This window comes from Mirounga angustirostris, unplaced genomic scaffold, assembly GCF_029215605.1.
Source record: "Mirounga angustirostris isolate CCGP_5_RB_7025 unplaced genomic scaffold, mMirAng1.0.hap1 SCAF_5, whole genome shotgun sequence".
Taxonomy (NCBI): Eukaryota; Metazoa; Chordata; class Mammalia; order Carnivora; family Phocidae; genus Mirounga; species Mirounga angustirostris.
Genome location: NW_026991713.1, coordinates 64626258 through 64651422, shown reverse-complemented (window position 1 = coordinate 64651422; position 25165 = coordinate 64626258). Strand labels below are relative to the sequence as shown.

Here is a 25165-nt window from a genome sequence, read left to right as displayed (position 1 = left end):
CATCAGCTGGGAATATATTAAACATGCAAAATCTTAAGACATCGAGATGACCAACAAGTACATGAAAAAGATGCCCAACATTACTAATCATGAGGAAAAGCAAATCAAAACCACGGTGAGCTATCACCTCACACCTATTAGAAATGGGTATTACCAAAAAGAAGAAATAACAAGTGTTGGTGAGGATGTGGAGAAAAGAGAACACTTTTATGCCATTGGTAGGAATGTAAGTTGGTGCAGCTACCATTAAAAACAGTATAGAGGTTTCTAAAAAAACTAAAAATAGAACTACCATATGGTCTAGCAATTCCACTTCCAAGTATTTATCCCAAGAAAATGAAACACTGACTTGAAAAGATATCTGTACCTCCATGTTCACTGCAGCATTATTTACAATAGCCAAGACATGGAAACAGCCTAAGTGTCCACGGATGGAAGAATGGATAAAGAAAATGTCATACATATTTATTCAGGGAATATTATTCAGCCATAAAAAAGAATGAAATCTTGCTATCTGTGATAATATGGATGGAACTTGAAGGCATGATGCTAAATGAAATAAGTCAAAGAAAGATATATATAATATGGTATCACTCATTTCTGGAATCTGGGGGAAAAAAAAACAGAAGAAAAAACCCAACTCATAGATACAGAGAACAGATTGGTGGTTGCCAGAGATGGAGAGGGATCAGTGAAATGAAGGGGGTCAAAGGTTGTAAGTCATAGGGATGTAATGTATAGCATAGTGAGTATAGTTAGTAATACTGTATTGCATTTTTGAAATTTGCTAAGAGTAGATAAAAGTTCTGATCACAAGAAAAAAAATTTATAACAGAATGTTAGCTAGAGAGAATGGTGGTCATTTCATAATATATACAAATATCAATCTTTGTGTTGTATACCTGAAACTAATGTTATATCTTATACAAAACAAGTAAGTACAAATTCTTGGGCCTCATCCTAAACCTACTAAATCAGAAAGCTGGGGTAGGATCTCAATTTTCTTAACAAGTCCTTCAGGTGATTCTGATATGCAGAGCCAACGCTTGAGAATGAAGGCCCACCATGATAAAAACAAAAACGGACATTCTCCTGAAGGTATCTTATTTACAAATATCTTGCTATGTTTATCACTGACACATTTTAAAGGTATAAACTAGCAGTAACACACGGAGTTAAATATTTTTTTAAAGATTTTATTTATTTGACAGAGAGGGAACACAAGAAGGGGGAGAGGGAGAAGCAGGCTTCCTGCGGAGCAGGGAGCCCAGTGCGGAGCTCCATCCCAGGACCCTGAGATCATGATGTGAGCCGAAGGCAGATGCTTAACGACTGAGCCACCCAAGCGCCCCAATTTTTTTTTTTTTAATTGAGAGCGCGCGCTGGAGCGTGGAGGGACAGAGGGAGTAGAGAAAGAATCCCAAGCTGGGCGCCCAGCCCTGAGCCGGAGGCGGGCCTCCATCCGACCACCCTGAGATCCTGATCTGGGCCGACATTAAGAGTCCGAGGCCTAACCAACTGAGCTGCCCAGGCGCCCCTTTTTGTTGTTGTTTTTTGGTTTGTTTTTGTGGGTTTTGGCGGGGAGTTACTTTTAATAACATGTCTGGTGAAAAACGTGCTGATGGGCAGGAGAATGAGGTAAAGAGAGCCTGAATGCTCAAGGCCACTACCAGCATCTACACTGAGAGCCGATAGTAGGAAAGATCGTCAGAAGATGAAGGAAACACAGGGGGACACAGGAAGGGAAAGGATTATTTTTTTGCGAATTATTCAGAAATAGCTGTTGTATGTGCAGGAGAAGTGATGTCCTGTGGCTCTGCCGATGCCACCCTTTCTGGCTAAATGTCTTGTGGCCTGTTCTCTGCCCATGTAGACCTTTCATTAACAACTCCTCCTCACCTGCAAGAGTCTCCTCAGCCGTCTGTCCGTCCGTCCGTCCGTCCGCTGGGCCAGCATGTTCCTCTCTCCTCTTGCCTATTACTTGTCTCTTTTCGCTCCCCCTATTCCTCGCGGGGGTGCTCTTTGAGAGCAGGTACCACAGTCCCTTATAACTCCCTGTGGGCTCTAAAGGAGCCGCCTCTCTCCAGCCTCAGGGAGAAAGGGCGGGAAAGCCGCGGGAACAGACGTTCTCATTGGCTAACGTTTGCCTTCCTCACCGCGCGTGGGGCCTCCTGGGAGGAGAGTTTGAGGGGGGGGGTTTGTTTGTTTCCTGTGTTTCTTCTTGCAGCGAAGCGCCGCCCTAATTCCTGGGCCTCGGGACTGCTGGGGGCGTGAGTTCCGGGCTGTCAGGGCCCACGGGTCATCTTCCTCTGTGGGCGGGGCAGCTGTGGGAGACTCTGCCCCCTCTCCAGAGATTACCTGTGAACCGTCATTTTAATTTGGACTCCTCTGGCTCTATAGGGGGCCCTCGACCTCCCTGGCAAGCCTTCTGCCTGCATCACCGCATACATCTTACTGTTGCGAGCAACACTTCTGGAGTTTCGCAAGATTGCGAATTTTTGAAGAACGATTTTTGAAGACCTAGAAATGGAGGTTTTCTGAAGACAAATATTCGAAGCAGGGGAAGAGGCAGGAGATTCGTTATGTGATCAGGGCAGGTAAAGTGAACAGGACAAAGGTAGAAGAAGCAGGGGAAGTGTTGCCCACTACATTTTCTTCGGGAAAATTTCAGCACACAGCAGAATTGCTTTAGATACAGACATAAATATAAATAAATATAAATTTTTAAATAAATATTTAAAATAAAAATAAATATTAAAATATTTGCTACACAGAATATTTATTAAAAAGAAGGGTAATCAGAGGTTGAGATTTAATAGAATTATAATTTTTATTGCTTCATCAAAAATATTTCAAGTGAAACTTGTTTTCCTTCCCTTCTTTTCTATCGGTGTGTAGCAGTAAAGAATATAATGCCTTCTAGTACAGTTTGTACTGTACTAGATTCATGCTTCGAGGCCAGCAGTTTTACCCACTATTGGTTTTACACTGTTGAAGTAAATGGCAACACAGGTAAATAATGTCTAAGGATTATTATGAAAAGTTTTGACCTCATGATAGTCCCCTGAAAGTCTTGACTCCCCCAGGGGTATAAGGACTACATTTTGAGAATCAGTGCCCTAGGGAATAGTAAGGCCTTTCCTTTCTCTCTCTAATCCTCATTCAGAGAAGGTAGTACACTTTAGTGAATTATTCAGGATCTCCTTTATGTGTGTGTACAGTTGTTCATCCAATTACATGCAAACACCATATTCAATTTGCAACCCACAGAAGAGATTTTAGAAGCCATTTGGACCAATAACTAGTCATTTTAAAGATTTTATTTATTTTATTTTAGAAAGAGGGAGAGCACGCAGGAGCAGGATGGGGGAGGAGCAGAGGGGGAGGCAGAGGGAGGGGGAAAGAACCTCAAGTAGACTCCCCACTGAGCCCTGCTGGGGCTCAGTCTCAGGACCCTGAGATCATGACCTGAGTTGAAACCAAGAATCTGACACGTAACTGACTGAGCCACCCAGGTGCACCAATAACTAGTTATTTTAAAATGTTCTGGCCTGAATTCCATCATTAGAGTCTTTACCTAAATGTAATGTCTTATATTTCTTTGTCTGCTTTTAGGATTTTTTTCTTTCAGTTTTAAGCAGTTTGATTATGATGTATTTGACTATAATTTTAAGTTCATCTGTTTGGGTTTTTCTATGCTTCTTGGATCTGTGGATTTATACTTTTCACAAAGTTTGGGTAGTTTTCAACCATTTTGTATGTATGTATGTATGTATTACATATTTTTTTCTACTCCAATCTCTTTCTTCTTTCCCTCTGAGAAATCTGTGACATGAATATTATTCCTTTTGATATTGTCCTACAGGTCTCTAAGACCAATTTCAATTCATTTCATTCTTTTTCCTTCTCTTATTTATATTGAATACATTTCATCTTCAAGCTCAGTGACTTTCTTCTGTCATCTCCATTCTGCTGAGTCCCTACAGTGTTGCTCTAGGGTTCTGCTATGCAGAATCTACCACTGCTGCACAGTGGGGAGAGGGAGTAGCTCTGCTCTTCTTTTCTTTTTAAGATTTTATTTATTTATTTGAGAGAGAGTATGAGTGGGAAGTAGAGGGAGAGAGAATGTGAGGCAGACTCTGTGCGTAGTGCAGAGCCTGACATGGGGCAGGGCTCAGTCCCAGGACTCCAAGATCATGACCTGAGCCGAAACCAAGAATTGGACACTCAACTGACTGAGCCACCCAGGCGCCCCTAGCTCTGCTCTTTATTAGCACTTCTCTGGTATAGAATAGAAGGCTGAAATAGGGCTTTGCTCTTCAGGGGCTACCTCACCGCTGGTGAGGAGGGGAAGGACTGCTGCCAGTTTGGGGACAACCACGGTGTGGGATGGGTAAAAATCAGAATGGTCCCTTTCCTATTTGCCAGTCTTACAGCTAAAGAATAGAATCTTCTCTCTTCTTCTTCTTCTCCTCCTCCTTCTTTTCTTCTTTTTTTTTTTTCCTGTCTGGGCCATTGGAAGGTCTGGATTTTAGGCTGCTCTAGTGTCCAGGTAGGGATATATATGAGGCGAAAAGAAAACCCAAGGAACTTGTAGCTACCTTGTCCCCTAAGTCGTGAGACCCTTAGTCAGCTTGTAACTGCTTTTTGGAGTCTTCTGGTAGTTTTACATATTTAGTCCATGGTTTGTGGAAGCTGTTGTAGGAGAGGTTGAATGGAGGGTGATTAGTTTGTTTTATTTAGAAATAGAAGTCTCTTGGGGCGCCTGGGTGGCTCAGTTGGTTCAGCATCTGCTTTCAGCTCGGGCCATGATCCTGGGGTCCTGGGATTGAGCCCACATCGGGATCCTTGCTCAGCAGGGAGCCTGTTTCTCCGTCTCCCTCTACCACTACCCTCTGCTTGTGCTCTCTCTCTCAATATGTGTCAAATAAATAAATAAAAATCTTTAAAAAAATAGAAGTCTCTTATCTCTATGTTTTTATTAAAAAAATAATTTGTTACTTTGATAGGTCAAAAATTATTACTTATTTTGTAGTTTTGTTATAGTCAAAGGAAGAGCTTATTTTTCACATATTAACCATTATTTTCATTTCTACTTTGCTTAATTTGGGGGTTTACTCTTAATTTTGGAATAACTCATAGACTTTTTTTGGCAGATTTTTTTCCTGTTTGCTTTTTTACTCTTGTTTTAATTTTTTAATGTACAGAATTTTATGGTTTTTACATAATCATGTCAGTAATTTCCTCTGTGATTTCTTCCATTAATTTTATGCTTAGAAAATCTTTCTTCTTCCTAAAATCCAATAAATACATATACTTTTCCCTGCTTTCATTTTCTATGTTTAACTCTTTGATCCCTCTTAATTTTAGTATTTGGTGAAACATGAGTATTGTGTTTAAAAAATTTCAAGTTATTAACTATTGTATCCTATTCATTTTTCTCATTAAAAATTACTCCTAACTTGTTGAAAGTTAGGTCTAATGACAAATAGATAAAAGCTCCAATCTTTTTTTAAAAATATAAAGTGATTTTAAGGATTGGAATTTTATTTATTTATTTATTTATTTATTTATTTATTTATTTATTTATTTATTTATTTATGTTTTATGTTTTATGATTTATTTATTTATTTTTAAGTAAGCTCTACGCCCAGTGTGGGGCTTGAACTCACAATCAAGTGTGTCACATGCTCAGGGAGCCTGGGTGGCTCAGTTGGTTAAGCATCTGACTCTTGATTTTGGCTCAGGTCTTGCTCTCAGGGTCATGAGATTGAGCTCCACATCAGGCTCCATGTGGCTGGGTGTGGAGCCTGCTTAAGATTTTCTCTCTCCTTCTCCCTCTGCCCTATCCCCCACTGTGCATTCACATGCTCTCTGTCTCAAAAAAAAAAAAAAAGTCACATCCTCTACCAACTGAGCCAGCCAGGTGTCCCAGATTGGAATTCATTGTAAAGATATAAGTTTGTTCTTCAGTGCCACCAGTGGAGAATTGGGGACTGTATATTTGGTAGCCAGCATAGGTCCTGGAGAGTGGTGAGATATGGCCCAGGCCAGTGAGGCATATGTTGGGAGTGGAGCATGAAATAGAGGTGGGGACATTATGTCTTGTTCTCTGCAGCTCAAAGTGCTAGTCCACCTGAGTTGTGCCTACAAGCCACACAAAAATAGGCAGCAGGCTGGTTTTGGCCCATGGGCCACGGTTTTCCAACCTCTGCTCTAGCAACTTTGGTAAAGGACAGACCGGAGAACCAGAACTAGAAGGGAAAACCCTCTCCTCCTGCAGTCTTTCCAGTACCCTTTACTACAAAGCTTAACATCATGTCAGTTGAAAAAGGAAAAATATTTAAAAGGCCCAGATCCATTTTCACATTCAGGTAACAAAAGCAATAAATTGGTAACTGGCATAACTAGTATGGTAGAAATTACAGTGAGGAAGGAGAATCTGAATTTCTTGCTCAAAGCTTTGATTAGTGAAATGATAGAAGAGGTGGTATAGCAATTTCTTTTCTCTAGGTGGAAGATGAAAAATAGGAATCTTTGAGTTACCTGGGAGATATAGAGAATTCTCATTCCAAACTTTTCCTTCAGTACACCATTTACCTTCTCATCTGTAAATGTAAATAATATTATCCACTTTTCAGTGTTGCTGAAAGAATTAGTGATAATTTATACACAATACCTGATCCATAGGCCTTCAATAAATAAGTAGTAGCTCTTCTTCCCTAGATGGATCAAAGGCTGAGAAAAAGCCAAGGGAAGAAGAGTAGGATTAAAATAGAAAATCAGATGTGATTTTTATTTTTATTTTTTATTTTTTTAAGATTTTATTTATTTGACAGAGAGAGACACAGCGAGAGAGGGAACACAAGCAGGGGAGTGGGAGAAGGAGAAGCAGGCTTCCCGCGGAGCAGGGAGCCCGATGCGGGGCTCGATCCCAGGATCCTGGGATCATGACCTGAGCCGAAGGCAGACGCTTAACGACTGAGCCACCCAGGCGCCCCTCAGATGTGATTTTTAAACAGGAAATGGAGATGTGTTTTTTGAAATGAAATATTTAGAACCACAGTTTTGAAGGAAAAAATGAGGAAAGTTATGCAGTATAATTCCAGAATGTGTATTGTGAATTGAGAATGCAAATAAAGCTTACTCTTGGTTACATTCCTGAGCATGGGCATTTATTTATACCACTTAATTTGGAGGAAAGCAATTTTTAATTAGTGAATTTGGATTTTCTGGAATTTTAGATCTGTAGAGATTAGGCTAGAAATAAGCTTCTCTGTAGTGGGTTGTAGGTCTGGGATATTTCAGTTCTCTGATTCCAAGAGTTACATATATATGGTAAATGATTTCTACCCTGCCATTTTTGTGTGTGTTTTTCTGCTTTGGCTTCATTTGTATAGTATTCTGGGAATTGACAAGGGCATGGGTGGCTGGGAGTTACTATAACAGAATTGAATGTTGTCCAGAATGTAGCGTTATTGTGGGACTGCAGCTTGTCTGTGTCCTGGGATGCCCTGAGCCTCATATTGAAAGTAAAAATCCTCAGAGAAATGGGTTTTTGGTTTTGAGATTTAACTGATTGTAGCAGAATGGTTCTTGGAGGTCCCACATTATGGGCTCATGGAAAGATATAACTATTAATAATACTTGATTTATGAGAGATTTAATTTATATAGACTCCTTTGTTTGGGTGAAAAAAAGTACTTGGGTAGGATTTTGCTAATACCAAAGCCCTTATTTCTCTCATGTCATTTTTGGAGGGATGAGTATAGATTTTATATTTGTGGGGAGGAGTGTGTTACACTGGGTGTTTAGAGCTTCTTGGGAGGAGTCAGGGAGACCAGATCTTCATATTTTTGGGATAATTGCTGAGAAATTTTCCTGGTCCTCTAATAAGATCACCTGGCTCTATAATCTCTAGATTCACTTCTGGACAATTGTGCTGAGGATTAGAAGGATGAATGCCCAATTACTAGTCTGTCTCCATGCTTTTATGGAATCTTAATATTTTTATTTTCACATGTGAACTACTTTAGTTCTCCCAAAAGCCATGAGTCGACTGGTGGGTTTATTTGCTGAAATGACTGTTGTGGGGTTATTTGCATTAAAGTGGAAGGCACAAAGTGGTTCAGGAGAGGAAAAGAGTCGTTTGGGGAAAAACAACTAGCAGTTGAAGGTTAAGTTGGGGAGTTGTAATAGATTGTTGAACAGGTTTATATTATTTGGTTTTGGGAGAGAGAAACTGAATCAATGCAAGATAATTGAGTAAGCAAGACCTAGAACCTTGGGGCCCCAGGACTGTGGATCAAGGAGGAGCAGTGAGGTATAGATTGGGGTTAAATCAGAGAATGCTACTAAATTTTGCTGTACTCTTGTATGGAGTTTTTCTTAATGAAGTTAGAGCTGAATAACTCTATGTGAGGGAGTAAGATTAATAAAACCTCTGACGTTCTTAGAATTTTGTATAGTAATTAAAGGTTGCTATGCCTAAGTCAACCAAGTTACTCTGGAGTCCTCAGTCACAACCACCATAGAAGAATCTTGATATCAACAAAAAACAATAGATCTTGCTCTGGAACTTGAAGCAGAAAGATTTAGGCTAAACATTATTCCCAAGTATCCTTTTTCTTCACCACCAGCCAACCCCAAGCCTTCCAGAAATTAAGAGCTACTGATCTTTCTCATAACAGGGTGGCGCTAGGTGGTAACTTCTGGTTTATAATCATAGATGATTAAAATTGGAAGGGATGGTTCAGTCTTGTTTTTCTGGAGCTGGAGTTGGTGTCTCCTGATTAGAGGTATGACACTTGTTTGTACTGACTCTTTTCCTCAAGAAACTGTTTTTTCTGAAGTGTCTTTTTCTTTTGAGATATCAGAAGAAGAGGGCTGGCAAGTAGATTTATTCCAAAGAGGAGCAAAATAACTCCAAGGGATTGGTGCAGCAGAAAGTTTGTCAGCTAGCTGGCTTTCTTGTCCTCTGAGCCAGCTGAGTGGTAGTGGGACATTGGTTTCCTGCCTCTCATTTTTTGTTATTCCCCTATTACTTACAGTATATTTATACAGAAATCTATATAGAAATGAATGGTTATGTATAAATGAAAATGTTTTGTTTTGTTTGGTGTGGGGTTTTTTTCATATAATTCTTGTCCTTTGATTTCAGCCTTTCCCAAAGGTTTCTAATTGGCCTCTTTTCTCATCACAGTGGTATCAATAAACATGGTTTGATTTGGTTCTTTTTTTTTAAGAGATCCAGAGGAGGGGCAGAGGGAGAGGGAGAGAAAGAATCTTAAGCTGCTCCACTCCACACCCAGCACGGAGCCTGACGTGGGGCTCGATGTGGGGCTCAATCTTACAACTGTGAGGTCATAACCTGAGCCAAAATCAAGAGTTGGTTGCTTAACCGACTGAGCCACCCAAGTGCCCCTGATTTGGTTTTTGTCTTTCTTTCATGATGTTACCATTGTGTGCAGCCAACCTATCTTTACCTGGAGTCAGTTGATATGAAGGTCAGACTTCACTTACTCTCCTCTTATTCTCAAAGCAGACAGTTTTGACTTTTTTCTCTGATGGTTGTCCCATCCTGCGGCCAGTGGCCTATGCAACCAGGAAGTATAGCCAGACCAAGAGACTACACAAATGAGAGAAAGCCTGCTCCATGTGGTTCTGCCTCTCAGTCTGGCAGCTCTTCATTGGTGCACTGTCCCTGTGCTGATGTGTTAGTCTCCTGTTCTTGGAGATCCACAGTATCCTGCTCTAATTTAAAGACTGGGAGAAGGTACAGTGAGTGCTTGTAGATCCTTCTGATTCTGAGCTGTGAGTGTGGAGATAAACTTCCTCTTGCTCTGTAGTGGAGACACATAAAGGTGTGGAGAGGGTCAACCTTGGAGAAAAGGAAAACTAGCTCAGTAATTAACAACTCAGGCCTTAGAATTAAGTAGACTTACGTATGAATCCACACTCTACCTCTTACTGCTGTGTGACTACTTACAGCTGTGTCATTATGTTATGTGTCCTTCATACCTTGGCCCTAACCTACCTTTCCAGTCTGATCTCCTGCCACTCCCTTTCTCATTGTCTACTCCCCACTCCCCAACAGTTGTGTTTTAACTGAGTGGAACTACCTAGAACCTTGTTGGAAAGGTAAAACTGAGTGGAACTACCTAGAACCTTGTGGGAAAGGTAAAACCCATCCCAGACCTAATGTACTGGAATCAGTACTTTATGAAGTACACATTAAAGTTTAAGAAGCACTGGTCTAAGCTACTTCCTGGCACTTTTATTCCTGGCAGAAACTATGTCACAGTCCAGCCTGTGACTGCTGAGTATATGTGAATGTCCTTTAGAGAAGTATGATATGCTTTTGCAATTTGAAGTATTCTTTGAATAATTCCCAACTAAGTTGTGTCCAAAATAAGAAGTCCTTGAGTAACTAGCTTCCTTGGTCCCCTTCATTTTCAACCCTTTGAGATTTATCCCACTCCTTTCTCCTGATTTCCTGGGAATTTCCTTTGAATCCAGAGAAATCCTCCTCACCAGAGAGAAGCTTACACAGACTCAATTAAATGCCTGCTCTGTGTATAAGGAAGAATAGTGTTAGGTGCAGCAGGGGCCATAGAAATTCAAAGGCTACTTGACTCTCAGGAAACTTTTTATTTAGTTGGAAAGGCATAAACATTCAGAGTAAAATTAATTTTATGCCTTATATTTGGGTAGTCCTTTGTCATCTACCATCACCTCTTCTGAACCTCTCCAATAATTCTGTGATGTTGGTAGGAAGGGACTATTAGCCCCCCCCTTTAAAAATAAAGAAGTCAGATCCAAAGATATGGAGGGATTTATCAATGCCATATGGCTGTTAAAGAGTTGGGGGGGTGGGGTATGTGTCCATGTCTTTCAGCTCTAAGTCCAGGCTGTTTTCTTTTTAAAACTATTGTGCTGTATTGTACTCTCTAGTACCAGATTAGTTTAAAATAAAGAAAATGCAGTATAGGATTGCAAAAGTTTAATGTGGTAATTAAGAGGAGAGAAATCATTTGAAAGAGTGAGGGGGCTTCAGTGAGGGAAGGATTCAGCAGGATTCTGAAAGATGAGCAGAATATATCTGGACAGAGAAAGAGGGTGAGCAATCCAAGAAGAGGGACAAGAGATAGAAAAGCAAAGTCTGGTGAAAGAATAATGATTAGACCAGAGTTCTTGGTCTATTTGGAAACTGGATTGTTTTGATCCAACTGAATGAGGCATCAGAATTACCCAGGTGTGAGAATCATTGGTTAGGGTAGAGGGACCACAGTGATTCCCTCTTTCCTTCATATTCTTGCACAGAATCCCCCATGTGGAGAGTCAAGGAGACATGACTGTCGATCTCTAGGTGGTGGGACCTAAAGGCGGGAGTTTCTAGATCGGGTTTTGTTTGATAGACTACCACATTTACTTTTTAAAGGCATTGTATTACCTGTTTTAGATAGTTGGGAGCAGCTTCTTTCACCTTAGGGAAATGTGAGTAGATGGGTGTTCAGGACCACAGAAAAATAGTGAACTTCAGAAATTGGTTGAGATCCAGGTCAATGAGAAGTGGCAGCATTATAAAGGGCAGGGAACAAACCCTGGAGATTATAAAGGTGATTCTTAGGAGTGTACAGGCGCCAAGATCTGGATTGGTTTAGACCTAGAAGGAAGTGGAGTCTGATTGGACCACCTACCTGGGTGGGATCTGGCAGCTCGCCAACTAGGACCTGAAAGTCTAGGCCGGGCGTGCCATTGTGACGTGGTCCAGCCAGCCTCAGCTTAAGCTCCCGCCTTGGTGGGGGTGGCCCAAAAGCAGTGGCCCCGCAGAGGCGGGAGCGGGGCCATGGCTGAGGTGGCTGGGCCCACTGGTGAATCCAAAGGCACTGAAATTAAAACCCAGCAGGCCCCGGAGAAAACCCTCACGGCCGTGCCGAGGCGGGGCCTGCGCTCCGTGCTCAAAGTGTCCCAGCTGTTGCTCCGAGCCATCACCACGCACAAAAGGCTGACTCTGGCTGCCCTCAAGAAGGAGTTTGGAAATGCTGGCTACGTAGTGCGCCGTAAGTGCTGCCGGCACTCGGGCGATGCACCCTGGTCTGAGGTTAAGGGCACGCTTCTCCGGGTCAGCGGCAGCGATGCCTCTGGCTCCTTCAGGGTCTGGAAGATCCCGAAGCCGAAGAGAAGGCCAGGACGCCTGAGGTTGGAGGAGGGCGCGCGCTCTTCGAGGAGGACCCTTCCCGGGCCGCGGAGCCCACGGCGGCGGCGCTGCGCGCGTCGCGGGGCAGCCAAGAAGGCCAGGGAACTCTGGAGACGCAGCACGAAAGTAAACACAAGGGGGCGGAAGATAAGGCCAAGAGCCAAGGACTCGGTGCGTTCCAGAGCCAGGGAGGAAGTGAGGGCCAAGGGGATGGACGAGGGGAGAGGACGGACCATGAAGGAAGACATCAGGCCTAGGACCCGAGAGGAGAAGAAGAGGCCAGGCCCGAAGCCCCGGAAAGAGAAGAAGCAGGACCCGGTGAAGTCGGTAAAACGCACCATCCAGAAGACAGCCTTGGTTAAAACTGACCGAAGTTCTAGCAGTCAGGGGAAGACTCATGACCTAAGGGCTGCTCGCACAAAGACTTCCACTAAATCCGAAAGTCTTCACAATGCAGCCGGGTATTCGTAGTGTGGGAGCAATTTCCCTTCCTCCAGGCACAGATGCCTTTCCCCATAGGCTCTAATGAGAGCAGCTCTCACACTGAAGTGGACAAAACTATATACAAGACCTCTCCACTACATTGTGTCCGTTTCCTCTTTGCCGCACATGGGTACGCGTGGGTGTTGAGGGGAGACATACAACAGGGACATATGGGGTGAAGAGACAAAAAGATGTCGAGATTCTGTTCCTGCTTCAGGCCGCAGGACAATGCCTTTCAGAAGGAAAAAAGAAAACAGGTAGAAGAAAAGCAGCAACTTGGGGGGATTAGACAGAAGTGTTGAATTAACGTTAGACACCCTATCAAATCCATATTGAGTTTTGGGGAGAAGGGCTTATAAAGAGAGAAGTGGGGGGCATCGTCCCGGCAAGAGAAGAGTAGACAACTTTAAGTTGAGTGGTCCCACTGATCCAAAGTATTCTTAACTGAAATTCCTTTTAGGAAAAAGGCCCTTCTCCCAAAGTTGATTGTAATGGGTCTATAGTTTTTGCCTGACTTGATAATAGTATTTTAACTATAAAACTTTCTTATTATGTCAGTCTTCCGTTAAATGAGAGTGTGTGAAAGCATCTAGAACAGGCCTTGGCACAGGGTAGGTGCGCATTACTAAGAGTTAAATAAGAGTATAAATAGTTTGTGATGATGTGATAATGTGCTATAGCAGAAAACTCTACCGGATCAGTACTTAATGAGACCAGGATTCTAGTCAAAGTTCTGCTACTCTGACCTTGGCTGAGTTGTTACTTAACCGTTTATAGTCTTGTTTTCCTTCTCTGTAAAAAAAAAAGGTTGGAATAGGGCTAGGATTCTTTTAGGTGGTTTTAAGTGTTAGTAAAATAAGGACTTAAAATATCATGACATTAGGCTTTGTTTGACAAAATGCAGTGAGGGAATTTTCAACTGGGAAAATACTAACTCCTAGAGAGGAAATTATTAAGATTTATAGATTACATATCAGAAATATAAGGAGATGGGAAGGCTAACTAATGAATAGCTAGGTCTTTTGCTTTTCTTAAAAAACAACATGTATTGAGCACCATATACCAAATATAGAGCAAATGTATGATTTTTTTTTTTTTTTTTTTTTAGTTCTGAATGCAGAGATTAAGAACAGCATGGGAGTAGTTCTCATGCTATAGGTCATAATAGGACACAGAAATGGTTCCTAGGGAAGTAAAAACATCAGAGTAGCCAGTTCAGGGAAATGACTTGCTGTTTACAGCTGAAGCCAAAGGGGTAGGGAAAAGGGAAGCACTGGGAAGGTGCTTTTCATTCTTGTAAAGAGGTGAGAGTAACGGTGGGAGGTGAGAATGATTTAGAACAACCTGGGGAGCTTTTTCAGTGTACCCGACCAAGCTTTTCCCAAGAGTCTGATATCTTCTACAAGGGGGAACAGGGTATGTGTATTTACACACACACAGAAAGGAAGGGAGGGAGGGGTAGGAAAGAAAGCTTAAGTGATACTAATATTCACCCTCTCACACCCTTAAATGAGAATCACTGCTTTAAACCTATGCAGAGCTACTAGCAAAATGCTTGTTGTGCATCTCATCTATAGATGATCTGAACTTTGAACCCCCCCCCTGCTGTAATTAGGTTCACTGTGCACTTGAATTGTCTGTGAGTAGCAGAATGAAGCAAACAGAATAAGAGAATAGGGAGCCATCTGGTAAAAGGTAGTGGGAAACACTGTCCATTGAGCACACTTAGAACAAAGTTAATCAGATGTCTTTATGATAGCCAGATGTATTGCCTCTTTATAGTCCTGGGAGCTTTTTACCTAAACAATCAGATGGCCCAGAACTAGAAGCCTTTTCTCCTAAGATGGGATGGGAAGGACACTGGCAAAAATTTTTCTAGATTTCCTAAGAAACATCACAGTTCTATATGTATTGTGATGATTTCTTCATTTAAGCAAACTTCCAACCATTCAGTCAGTAAATTTGGCAGTGTCCTGACACTTAATAGCTAACTGGTCATTTCAGATTATTTTTCATTGGTAAATTTTAGGATGGCTATTCTCCAATGAAATACAAGAAATGATTTTAACTCATTGGCAAGCTATCCACATTATCTAGGTCATAATGCTAGCTGGGTACTTCTGTGAAAGGAATTTCCAAGAATAGTTCATCTCATCCCAAGTATTCACTAATGACTAAATGCCTGCAAAATTCTGGGCACTTTGCTGAATGAAGATGGATAAAGCATAATCCCCACTTTTCACTGCTCACATTCTAGTGGCATATTTGGGTTTTTAACTTTAGTCAGAGCAAATGGAACATCCCTGACCTCAATTCTTTGCTTTCCTTTAATCTCAACTGCCTCGTGTGATGATGATCAGAAAATTGTTGGACTTTAGAGTGGTAACAAAGTTTAGATGCTCTCTGGCATCAGATATTCAATGATTGTTGATAAAACAGTTAACAGAAATACAAATGGCCTTTAAAAACAAGAAAAAGGTACAATTTTGGGGCGCCTGGGTGGCTCAGTCGTTAAGCGTCTGCCTTCGGCTCAGGTCATGGTCCCAGGGTCCTGGGATCGAGCCCAGCATCGAGCCCCACATCGGGCTCTCTGCTCCGCGGGAAGCCTGCTTCTCCCTCTCCCATTCCCCCTGCTTGTGTTCCTTCTCTCACTGTGTCTCTCTCTGTCAAATAAATACAATCTTTAAAAAAATAAAAAAGAAAGAAAAAGGTACAGTTTTACTCACAAGGGAGATGCATATTAAAACAATAAGATAATATTTTTTTAATCAATTCAAAGGTTTTGAGAACCTACTCCATTGGTGAGGCTGTGGGAGATCAGGCACTCACACACAATGCTAGTGAGCATGTAAATGGAAGGAATCTGTCTTTCATAATTACAAATGCAAAGGACCTTTGATCCAGCAGAACCACGTTATCTTTTAGATGTAAATGCATTTGTGAAAAGACTTATGTCCAAGGTATTCACTGCAGCACTGCAGTAACAAAACAGAAAAGTAAATAATCTAAATGTTACTAGGGGACTGATTAAACTGAAGCTTCCATACAGTGAAACTGCACGCAGCTGTAAAAAAGGAGGAGATTCTCAATGTATTATTATGACAAGCACCCAAAGATATAGTAGGTGAAAAAACAATTCAGGTCATTAAGCATACCATACTACCTTTTGTGTAAAATGAAGGAAAATATACCTCTTTGTATAAAATTCTGGAAAGATACACACAAAAAAAACTAACTGGTTCTCTACTGGGAGGGGAAGATGATGGGAATTGTAGAGGATACATAGAAATGAGACTCTCTTACTCTCTTTTTTCGTATTTTCAGAACATGTACATTGTAACTTGTTCAAAAATAAGGTAAAAAATCCCACACAATTGTCAGTTACAGCTTTTTCATTTATAAGGTGGTTTGTACTTTTGCATGCATTATTTCATTTCATTTTCACCTCAGTCTCTTAGATCTTAAGTGAAAAAGCTAATGTTTGGAAAATGTGCACTTTAGAAATTGGCTTTTAACTATGGATTCCAGTGCTCTCTTGTCTACAGTTACCCATGCCAAAGGGGGCCTCACCATCCACTCAGTAACTCTCTGAGACATCCTTTCTATGTAGGTAAAGGGCAGGAGTTAGAACTCATTTCTACATTGTTTTAAAAGTTTGAGGTTTCTTGTGGGGAGGGTGTTCTCAAACACATTGCGGGGTGTATTTTCAGAGCATGGAAACATCTCCATTTGTCAGTGGTCTCCAAGCAGTAGCTGTCCCCCCTCCTCTGGGGAGCTCTGTGATGACAAGTCTATGAGGTTGGGCTGGAGATCACTCCAGCCACAACCTAAATGCCTAGCAAGGACAGGAAGACATTCTGGGAAATAAATATAGGGGCACCATGTCAGAAAGGGAACTTTAAAAAGAGAAAAAGCCAAAGGATTTAGAAGAGAGGAACTGAAGACTGAGGGGGTGTCAGCATGAAGCACTGGATGGGGCTGAGAAAGGCACTGATAGGAGGGAGCAAGGAGAGGAAGTCAGGATTTCAATAGACACCACTGGAGATGGCAGAGAGAACAGGGGTGGTGGGAATGCAAGCTGGTGCAGCCACTCTGGAAAACAGTATGGAGGTTCCTCAAGAAGTTGAAAATAGAGCCACCGTACGACCCAGCAATTACACTACTGGGTATTTACCCCAAAGATACAAATGTAGTGATCTGAAGGGGCACCTGCACCCCAATGTTTATAGCAGCAATGTCCACAATAGCCAAACTATGGAAAGAGCCCAGATTTCCATCGACAGATGAATGGATAAAGATGTGGTATATATACAATGGAATACTACTCAGCCATCAAAAAATGAAATCTTGCCATTTGCAATGATGTGGATGAACTAGAGAGTATTATGTGAAGGGAAATAAGTCAGAGAAAGACACTTGTCCTATGATCTCCCTCATATGTGGAATTTAAGAAACAAACAGAGAATCATAGGGGAAGAGAGGAAAACATAAAACGATGAAATCAGGGAGACAAACCATAAGAGACTCTTAATCATAGGAAACAAACTGAGGGTTGCTGGAGGGGACGGGGGTGAGGGGATGGGGTAACTGGGTGATGGACATTAAGGAGGGTACGTGATGTAATGAGCACTGGGTGTTATATGCAACTGATGAATAACTGAACTCTACCTTTGAAACTAATAATACGCTGTTAATTAATTGAATTTAAAGAAAAAAATAAAAATAAACGGCAAGAACAGAGGCCTCAGTGAACAATCACAGCTGTGTTACTCCTCCCCCTTTTTGGTTAGGAGAAAGACCAGACTTGTCAAGAGTATTACTCCAGGTGACTGGGGGAAGTAAGAGTGAACACAAGAAAACAGGGAAATACGAAGCATGGAGGTAGGTGTCAGAACAGCCTGGCTGGTGCTCAGGGAGCTGTAGAGGTGGATCATCCCCTAAACAGTAGGCCTGAAGCTCCATTAAGGCACCTCCCATGGAGGAAGAGCAAAGCCTTTGGGCTGCACTCAAGGCCCGAGGAGGGGTTCCTTCCCCTCTTTCCCACACTCCAGGAAGCTCCACAGGTGGGAGGCTGTGTCAGTGGGTCAGAGGCTGGCAATTTCCATGCCAGCTTCCCATGTTTTCTCCCACACTGTTTTTTTTCTCTTACCTTATTCTCTTGATACCCTCTGCTATATGCCCATCCTCTTTACCCACAAAGGTGAGTATGTCTGGTGGACCCAGCTCCTGCCTAACCCCATCTGTGCATGCCTCCTCTAGCTCCCCTCACATCGCCAATTATTGTAAATTTGCCTAGGGGGTCAAGCCACAGTCACCACCATCACCTCAGTCTCTAGACTCGGCTTACCACTTTAAGGGGCTCCCAAGAGCAGGGTCAGCACTTGAATGACCCTAATATGGAGGACCTCCTTAAATTTGCTCCCTAGGCCCTTACCTGCCTTACCCTAGGCCTAGTCCTGCTCAGTACTCTGCTTCCCTCATCTCCAGGTTGGGTTAAGACCAGCTAACTGGGGAGGGACATCTGGAAGCCAGGACACCAAGAGGGAAATGGGGAGGCCTAACTTGTGGCATCTTAAGGTTTATGTTTTGGGGAGGGGCAGTGAAGGGGCTCACACATGGCTGTGTAACTCCCCCCAGAGCTATCTGGTGTCCCCCACTCTGTGGCAGCTTTTTGATCACCAGAGAAGAGCTGAGAATGGAGGAAAGAGGAGAGGAGAGGACTGAGAGATGAAATCAGTGATATAGCCAATACGACCTTTATTCAACTGACAGGGACCACAGGAACATATTAGAGACCCTCAGGATACAGACAAAGTTCCCCAGTGGGTAACCCATGGGAAATTCACAGTCCATCAGAGGGAACCAAGTCAGACAACAGCTAGAAATCTGGCAGGCACAGAGCAGTTGGGCTGGATGGCAAGTGGGCATACACCTCCAAAGCTTCCTGTATGAGGGTGCCGTGGTGGCAGTATTGTGAGGCATGGCAGGAAAGTGGTGCCAGGGAAGGGCTCAGCTGAGGAACATGCTGAGTACAGGGACTGTGTTAAGACTTGACCTCCCAGGCCTGGAACAGCCAGTGCCTGGCACATAGTGAGCTGGCCAAAAATGGCTTTAGAATTGAGACTGATTCTCAGAAACCACAAGAGACAGGAAGGGACTAAGCAAATCAAAGTAGCAAAAAGTAGAAATCCACTTTGGAAGCTACATCAAGGGAAAAAGCCTGCAGGGAATGGAGTGCAGGGCCTGGACTTGGCAGTATAGACAACCTGTTGGCCAGGTTAGGGTGTGTGAGGAAGGTTGAGAGAGACAGGAAGAGATGCAGAGTGGTAAGATAGCAGCTGAGTTGCTAGAGCCAAGCCAAGGATTTGAGGGAAGAAAGTGGGAAGTATGAGTAATTGACCCTGCTTTGTAGGCTTAAAGCTGACAAACTGGACAACAGGCAGAGGGACAGGGGGCTCTTAATGGAACAGAATTGGCTAGAAGCTTGAAGAGAATTAACTATGATGGAAAGAGAAGGATAGGGAGTAGAAGAACAAATACCCTTGGGAAGGTGAGGCATTCCCCAGGTAAAACAAAAAAACAAACCAAACCAAACTAACAGAAAAAGAGAAGTGGGAGTGAAAAGTGGACAAGGAGCTCCATTTATTGGGAAAATGGAGGCAGGGACTCCTCCCTGAGGCCTGGAGTTGAAGAAAACTATGGCCAAGTTTCTCCATCTTGGGGAGAGGGGCTGATCACCTCCCCCCAAACTCCAGCCTTTTGATCTTGGGAGAGCCCCACAGGGGTGGTGGGTTTGCAACGGTCAGTTCAGTCTGTCCTCGTGGGTTTGGTTAGGAGAGGAGCTAGAGGGGGTAATGGGACCAGGGCCTGCCAGACAGGTCCCTTCCTGTAGTCTGAACTGGACAGAATCTTCAAAGCAGGAAATGTATTTTTGACATAGGTGCCATGGCTTAATCGATTACAACTCTACCTGGTAAACAGAGTCTGGGTTCAAATCTCGCTGTGTCACATATTACTAAATGAGCTTGGTTCTTTCTTGTGTCCTGGGGGCTCTCCAATGCTTCTGTTGCCCTTGCCCATAGGGTAGGCCAAATCATGGTTAGGAATCCCTTGCATGGTACCTCATTGATCTCCAATGCAATTGTGAGGTTGGAAAACTTGGTTCTTTAAGGGTTTGTGAGAGCTGGCCTTACTCTCTATCCTGAGCTAAATGTTCACCTTGAATGCCTCCAGGCCAACTTATTAGGCCAGGAGAAGGACCAGGTAACTAGCAAAGGAAGACTATTTCCTTCGATGTTGGTTTTTCAGTTTTACATAGGATTTCCCTTCTTTGAGGTGCCTGCTCCTTTTTGTCCTTTCAGATTTCTGGACCCATGAATTCTCAGTGTCCATTGTAGAAGCTCTAGCCCCAATCAGTCACAACAGTTTGGTAGTGGCCCCACCACAGTTTCTAAAATTGTTGACTAACCCAGTCCTGTCACTGATTTAAGGGTGGGGACTCAAAGAAACCAGAACTGAGGACAAACTAGCCTTGAGGGGTTGCAGAAAATAAATTTGACAAGATTCCCCTTTCTCCCTGTTTGAAGAGGGTGAGGTACTACTGATTGAAGTGGAATTTGAATCTCCTGGCCAGTAATTCTCAAACTTTAGCATACATCAGATATTCTGGAAGGCAAGTGAAGACTGATTGCTGGGCTCCGCTCTCAGAGTTTCTGATTCAGTTTGTCTGGGGTGGAGCCTGAGAATTTGCATTCCTAAAACAAGTTTCCAGGTGATGTTGATGTTGCTGGTTCAGAGACCACATTTTGAGACCCAAGACCTAATAGAGCACTCCCAGGAATAGAAGGAAATTTTGCCAGCTCAGGATTTCTAAGGGGTCTAAGGGAATAGACTTCACCTTTCTGTTACTGTCCAGCCCCACTCATCCCCGTCCAGTGCACTCATCTGAACAGAGATGGAAAGAACATGTCTCCTGGCATCTCTGGTTCTGAGTCAGGACTCACCTTGCCCTTGATGGAAATAAGGAAACAGTAGTTTGAGTGCAGGAGTGCAGGAAAGGAGAGGATTTTGTCACAAATTATCACACCTTTAGCTCCCTGAAGGCACAACATCACTTTGACAAGGGAAAACTTTTGCCTTCCACTTCGACAGCAGTGTTAAGGCTTAAAATGCAAATAACTCTGGTGACTAACATAATAAAAAAAAAAAATGTAAATAACTCTGGGAAAAGCTAACACTTTGAAGGGATTCTTTGCAGATCATACTTTGATGGGGGGACAAAGGGGAGGTATTTGGGCCCTGAACAGGGTAGAGGCACCGCAGAAGGAAAAGGTGACAGGTTCCTGAAGATGGACGTCCCCATTTTACATTTGCCCAGAGAGAACACAGAGACAGGTTTTTTTTTTATTTAAAGGGGGTAGGGTGGACATGTGGCAAAGCCAGTTAGGAGAAAGATGGGAGATTCCCTGTGGGAAAAATCATTCAAATCTATTCACCCATCTGATGGCTGCTGCTTATTTTATTTTTTCGTCCAAGGGAAGTGGTATTGGACCGAGGTAGAGAAGACAGTGGTATACCAGAAATGACCTAAAGGGATGTCCTTTCTGCAGAAAGCTCTTAGACTCCATCATGCCTTTCATTTGGGTGCTACGACTGCACCCACACTTTGGGGGCTTTACTTGCTATCCTTACAATTACTAAAACAGATCAACTGCTGGAGGTTAACATTTGGTTATTAAGATGTGTGATCTGATAGTACAGAGAGTCACCTCCCACAAGTCTTTAAAATAAGGTTTGTGAGGAGCTCCATTTGTCAGCTTGTCATCTTTAAAAAAAAAAAAAAACAGAGTAGAATATCAGCAATACTCTTCTAGTCATTAAAGACTAGACTCTGTCTTTATACCCTACGGCCTCTGGTATCTTAGTTCTTAAAATATTTAGTGATCCTTGCCTTGTAACTTTTGACACAAATATATAAATGATCATATTGGGTCAGGGTAACTCCCAATGACCCCAGTTTAGTTATTCCATGGATGGGCTCTGAACCTGCTAAATGTGTATATAAAACAGAGTGAACTGCTAATGTCTGTTTTTCTCAAAAGGGTGTTTCTGGTTTTTATCAGAGTCTCATAAGGGTCTGTGATCTAAAACAGGTTCTGAATCATTGCTTACATAGAGCTGATCTGCATTAATGAATGAGGCATAGTGAGAGGGTAAAAGAAATGGCACAGTCCGGTTTTACCACTGGAATCCAATACTCTCTTATACCCTGGGGTATCTCTAATCTTAAAATGCTCCTGGCTCTGAGGACCTTACAAAGGGCTGGCCATTTTGCTCTATTTGTAGGAACATAAGCAAGAGAAGTGCATTCCAGGCAAAGAAGGAAGGCTGCTCTGAGTGGCAGACCGGAGTTGGGGGCTGGGTTGCTCAAGTCATATCCACTCTAAGAAGCCCAGTCAACAAAATGACCCTATTTTCAGCTCCATTTGGGTCCAGAATTCTAAGGAGCTGTGATTCACCCAGTTTTTCCTAAGCAAATGGGACAATCACTAAACTAGATTGTTGCAGCTTACTTCCTCTTGCCTCTCTGGTTAATTCCACCAATTGTGGTTGAGAAATAAGTGTGTTAAGGAAAAACCAGAATCTAAGCATTAAAGAGAAATTATTCCACTTTCATCTGCTTTGCTCCTCTCTCTTCCTAACCCCAAACTGCTCTTACATACAAGATAATTTTTAAATTATAAGATTGGTATTAACACGTTATCAATAAAGCAAAACAATGACCAACTCATCAACCAACAGATGCTAGAATACTTATGCAAGTCCTGGAGTTAAGAGTCTTAAGTGTGGCTACCTTCCCAGAATTGGGAAGTAAACCCAATGCACACCCCCCGCCCCCCATCAGCTGAAAAGCTAAACCATAGCCATTTCCCCTAAAGTTCTGTTTCTGGGAGAATGAGATCCTCAAGAAAAACTGTCTCCTTGATGAGGCAATCAAGGTCAAATAAGAGAGATGACAATAACCTGCAAGCACTGTGATTCCTGTCCTAATTTCCCAGCACTAAAACAAGACAAAGAAACCCACTCAGCATAAAGCTTCTATATGCACCTTACTTGAAATCAACAAGAAACAGCTCACCTCACTGAGGATGTGTCTTTCTCTCTTCTCCCAGGCAAAAAGAAACTGTGGCCCAGAGATTTAGACATAGACATATATATCCACAGTTGTCTTGATCTCAGTAATACCAGGGAAGGCTTTACACCTCAACTCTCACAGCTTAACCCATCACTTAACCCCTTCCATGAGGGCTCCCTTAATCGCTCAGCTTACTTCCTATCTTGAAACAAACAAAAAATCCCATACAATCCCTACTACCCTCATCCCCAGAAAACAGCCCCTAGAAAATCTAGTTTGTACAGTTTGCACTTTGCATGCTCTCTTCAAAGACCCTGCACACAGATACACATAGACACAAAAAGACACAGTCAAGAGGAGAGGGGTCTGTTCAAGGGGATAAAGATTTTTTTCTTCTATGTGGGCCTGGGTTCCTTGGGGGGGTATAAGTCCATCTCTTAGCACTGTAGCATGATCTCTCATCTGAATATGTGTATGAGGAGGATGAAGGGAGTTGGAATAAGAGGGTGAAAATGTTCTTGTTTCTATTTTTCAGCAGGTGGGGGTAAGAAGTGTGGATGTATATTTGGATGATCAGGGAAAGGGTGATGGACCCACACAGGAATGAGGTCTGCCCCTCAGCTTTCATTTGAATAAAAAAAGGGGACTCTGGTGCCTGATGACTATCTCTTTCCTGTTTCTTCATTACTCTCTAACCCAGTGTTCACCAGTGTGTTTCATGAAGTCACCAGTTCTGTGGGATGTGAAATAGAAAGGACAGAGGTCAAATCCATTTAGGAAACACTGCATTAAAAGAGGCTTAACAATTCTCTGTACGAATAAGTTCTCAGAGCCTTCAACATGCTAATATGGTCTTTCTCTCTATATACAGAGAGGATATAATAGTTACAGTATACAAAGGTGTTACTCAAATATTTAACTGGTATGGCATAGGCTCCAACCACTTAGAATGGACCTCAGCCATAAACTGCTGATTCTCAAGTGGTACCCTTGAGAATGGGCTAGGGCTGAATATCAGCCCATGCAGTAAGCATTGTTTCCTAAAAGTTTTGCCCAAAGAACTCCATTTTATGTGGTATCTCACAGAACTGGTGAGAAATGTCTGGCCAGTGTTAGAACCTCATCTTTCGAGGGATGGAGCCAGGGCTTATGATTCTGGCCACTGGGGTGCAGGAGAGGGGCAGTTCTGGCAGAGACTCCTGGTAGCACCAGCTGCTGATAGATGTGACCACAGCTGCAGCAGAAACAGATTTCAAAAGACAGATGTCCCTCTGTCCCAGCTGCTCCGGGGACTTTGTCCCTGGTGGGTCAGCAGGTGTCTGTCCAGGTGATGTTTACGGCCAAAGCTCTTTTCACAGCGAGGGCACTGGAAGGGCTTCTCCCCAGTATGGGTCAGCCAGTGTCTCACCAGGTGGTGCCGTCGACCAAAACTCTTCCCACACTCAGTGCACACATGGCACTTTGGCACTGGTGGGGCACGCTGCCGTTTCCTAGCCCCTGGGCTCTCTCCAACCTCTTGGCCCTTGCAGGATTTGCCTTCCGCATGCACTCTCTGGTGGCTGGCCAGATGGGAGTTGCATCGGAAATTCTTGCCACACTCTGAGCACCTGCTGGGCTTGTCATGTAGGTGGGTTTTCTGGTGCCGGATCAGGTGGTGTCTTCGCCCGAAGCTCTTTTCACACTTGAGGCAGCTGTAGGGCCGCTCCCCAGTGTGTGTTTGCTGGTGCCTGGCAAGGTGGGAGCCCCACACAAACTGTTTCCCACATTGGGGGCATGTGTGTGGTCTTAATAGGGAATCCATCTCTGTGCTACATAGAAGGTTTGAGAAGCTATCTTCCTGAAGAAAAGGTGGGCCCAGGAGCATTCCTCTGGAGCCCCTGGGCATGGAATCCCAGCTCTCATCCTGTTCTGGGTTCCAGAGAACAGTATCTTCAGACACACTAGATAACATTCGGGGAGGTTCTGCTTCTAGTTCAGGGGTATCACCCTCGTGCTCACTTCCATCTCCTGTGGAGAAGGGAAAATACCAACCCCAAGAGGGGAGTCACAAGAGAGTACTCCGGGACCCAAGTCACATGTGAAGTTGTCTGATTCCTGTTAGGGCCTAAACCTCACCCCATAAAGGCTGGGAGAACAGACTCTAATGTTGTACAAGACAGGGCAAGAGGTGTAGAAGTTAAAAACCTAAGCTTAGGAGGCAGATTACCCAATTTTGAATCTCAGCTTTCCCACTTAACTTTTGTAAGCCTTCATTTCCTCTTCTGTAAAATGGGAATAATTATAAGATAGATATTATAAGATAGGTAGTATAATACCTGCACATAGTGAGCACTTAGTAAATGGTTTAT

The 25165-nt window shown here is 43.0% G+C and overlaps 2 protein-coding genes across 2 annotated transcripts in view; one reads left to right on the top strand and one right to left on the bottom strand.

The window, feature by feature from the left end:
* The first annotated feature begins 2912 nt into the window (after positions 1 to 2912).
* LOC123839606 (testis-specific H1 histone) lies at positions 2913 to 12773 on the top strand. The gene is made up of 2 exons (XM_045869248.2): positions 2913 to 3012; positions 11790 to 12773. The coding sequence occupies exons 1-2, from the start codon at positions 2913 to 2915 to the stop codon at positions 12668 to 12670; spliced, it is 981 nt and encodes a 326-aa protein (XP_045725204.2). The 3' UTR covers positions 12671 to 12773.
* Positions 10988 to 25165, bottom strand: part of ZNF641 (zinc finger protein 641) — a 20887-nt gene continuing 6709 nt past the window's right edge. Inside the window, exon 6 of the mRNA XM_045873530.3 lies at positions 10988 to 24824. Coding sequence (XP_045729486.1) covers positions 24070 to 24824 — 755 coding nt within the window. The 3' untranslated portion in view covers positions 10988 to 24069. The remainder of the gene's footprint in view (positions 24825 to 25165) is intronic.

Coding starts and splice junctions, on each gene's coding strand:
- LOC123839606 (XM_045869248.2), top strand. CDS start 2,913: ATGCCTTCTAGTACAGTTTGTACTGTACTAGATTCATGCTTCGAGGCC. Junction 3,013..11,789: donor TGAAGTAAATGGCAACACAG/GTAAATAATGTC, acceptor CCTCAGCTTAAG/CTCCCGCCTTGGTGGGGGTG.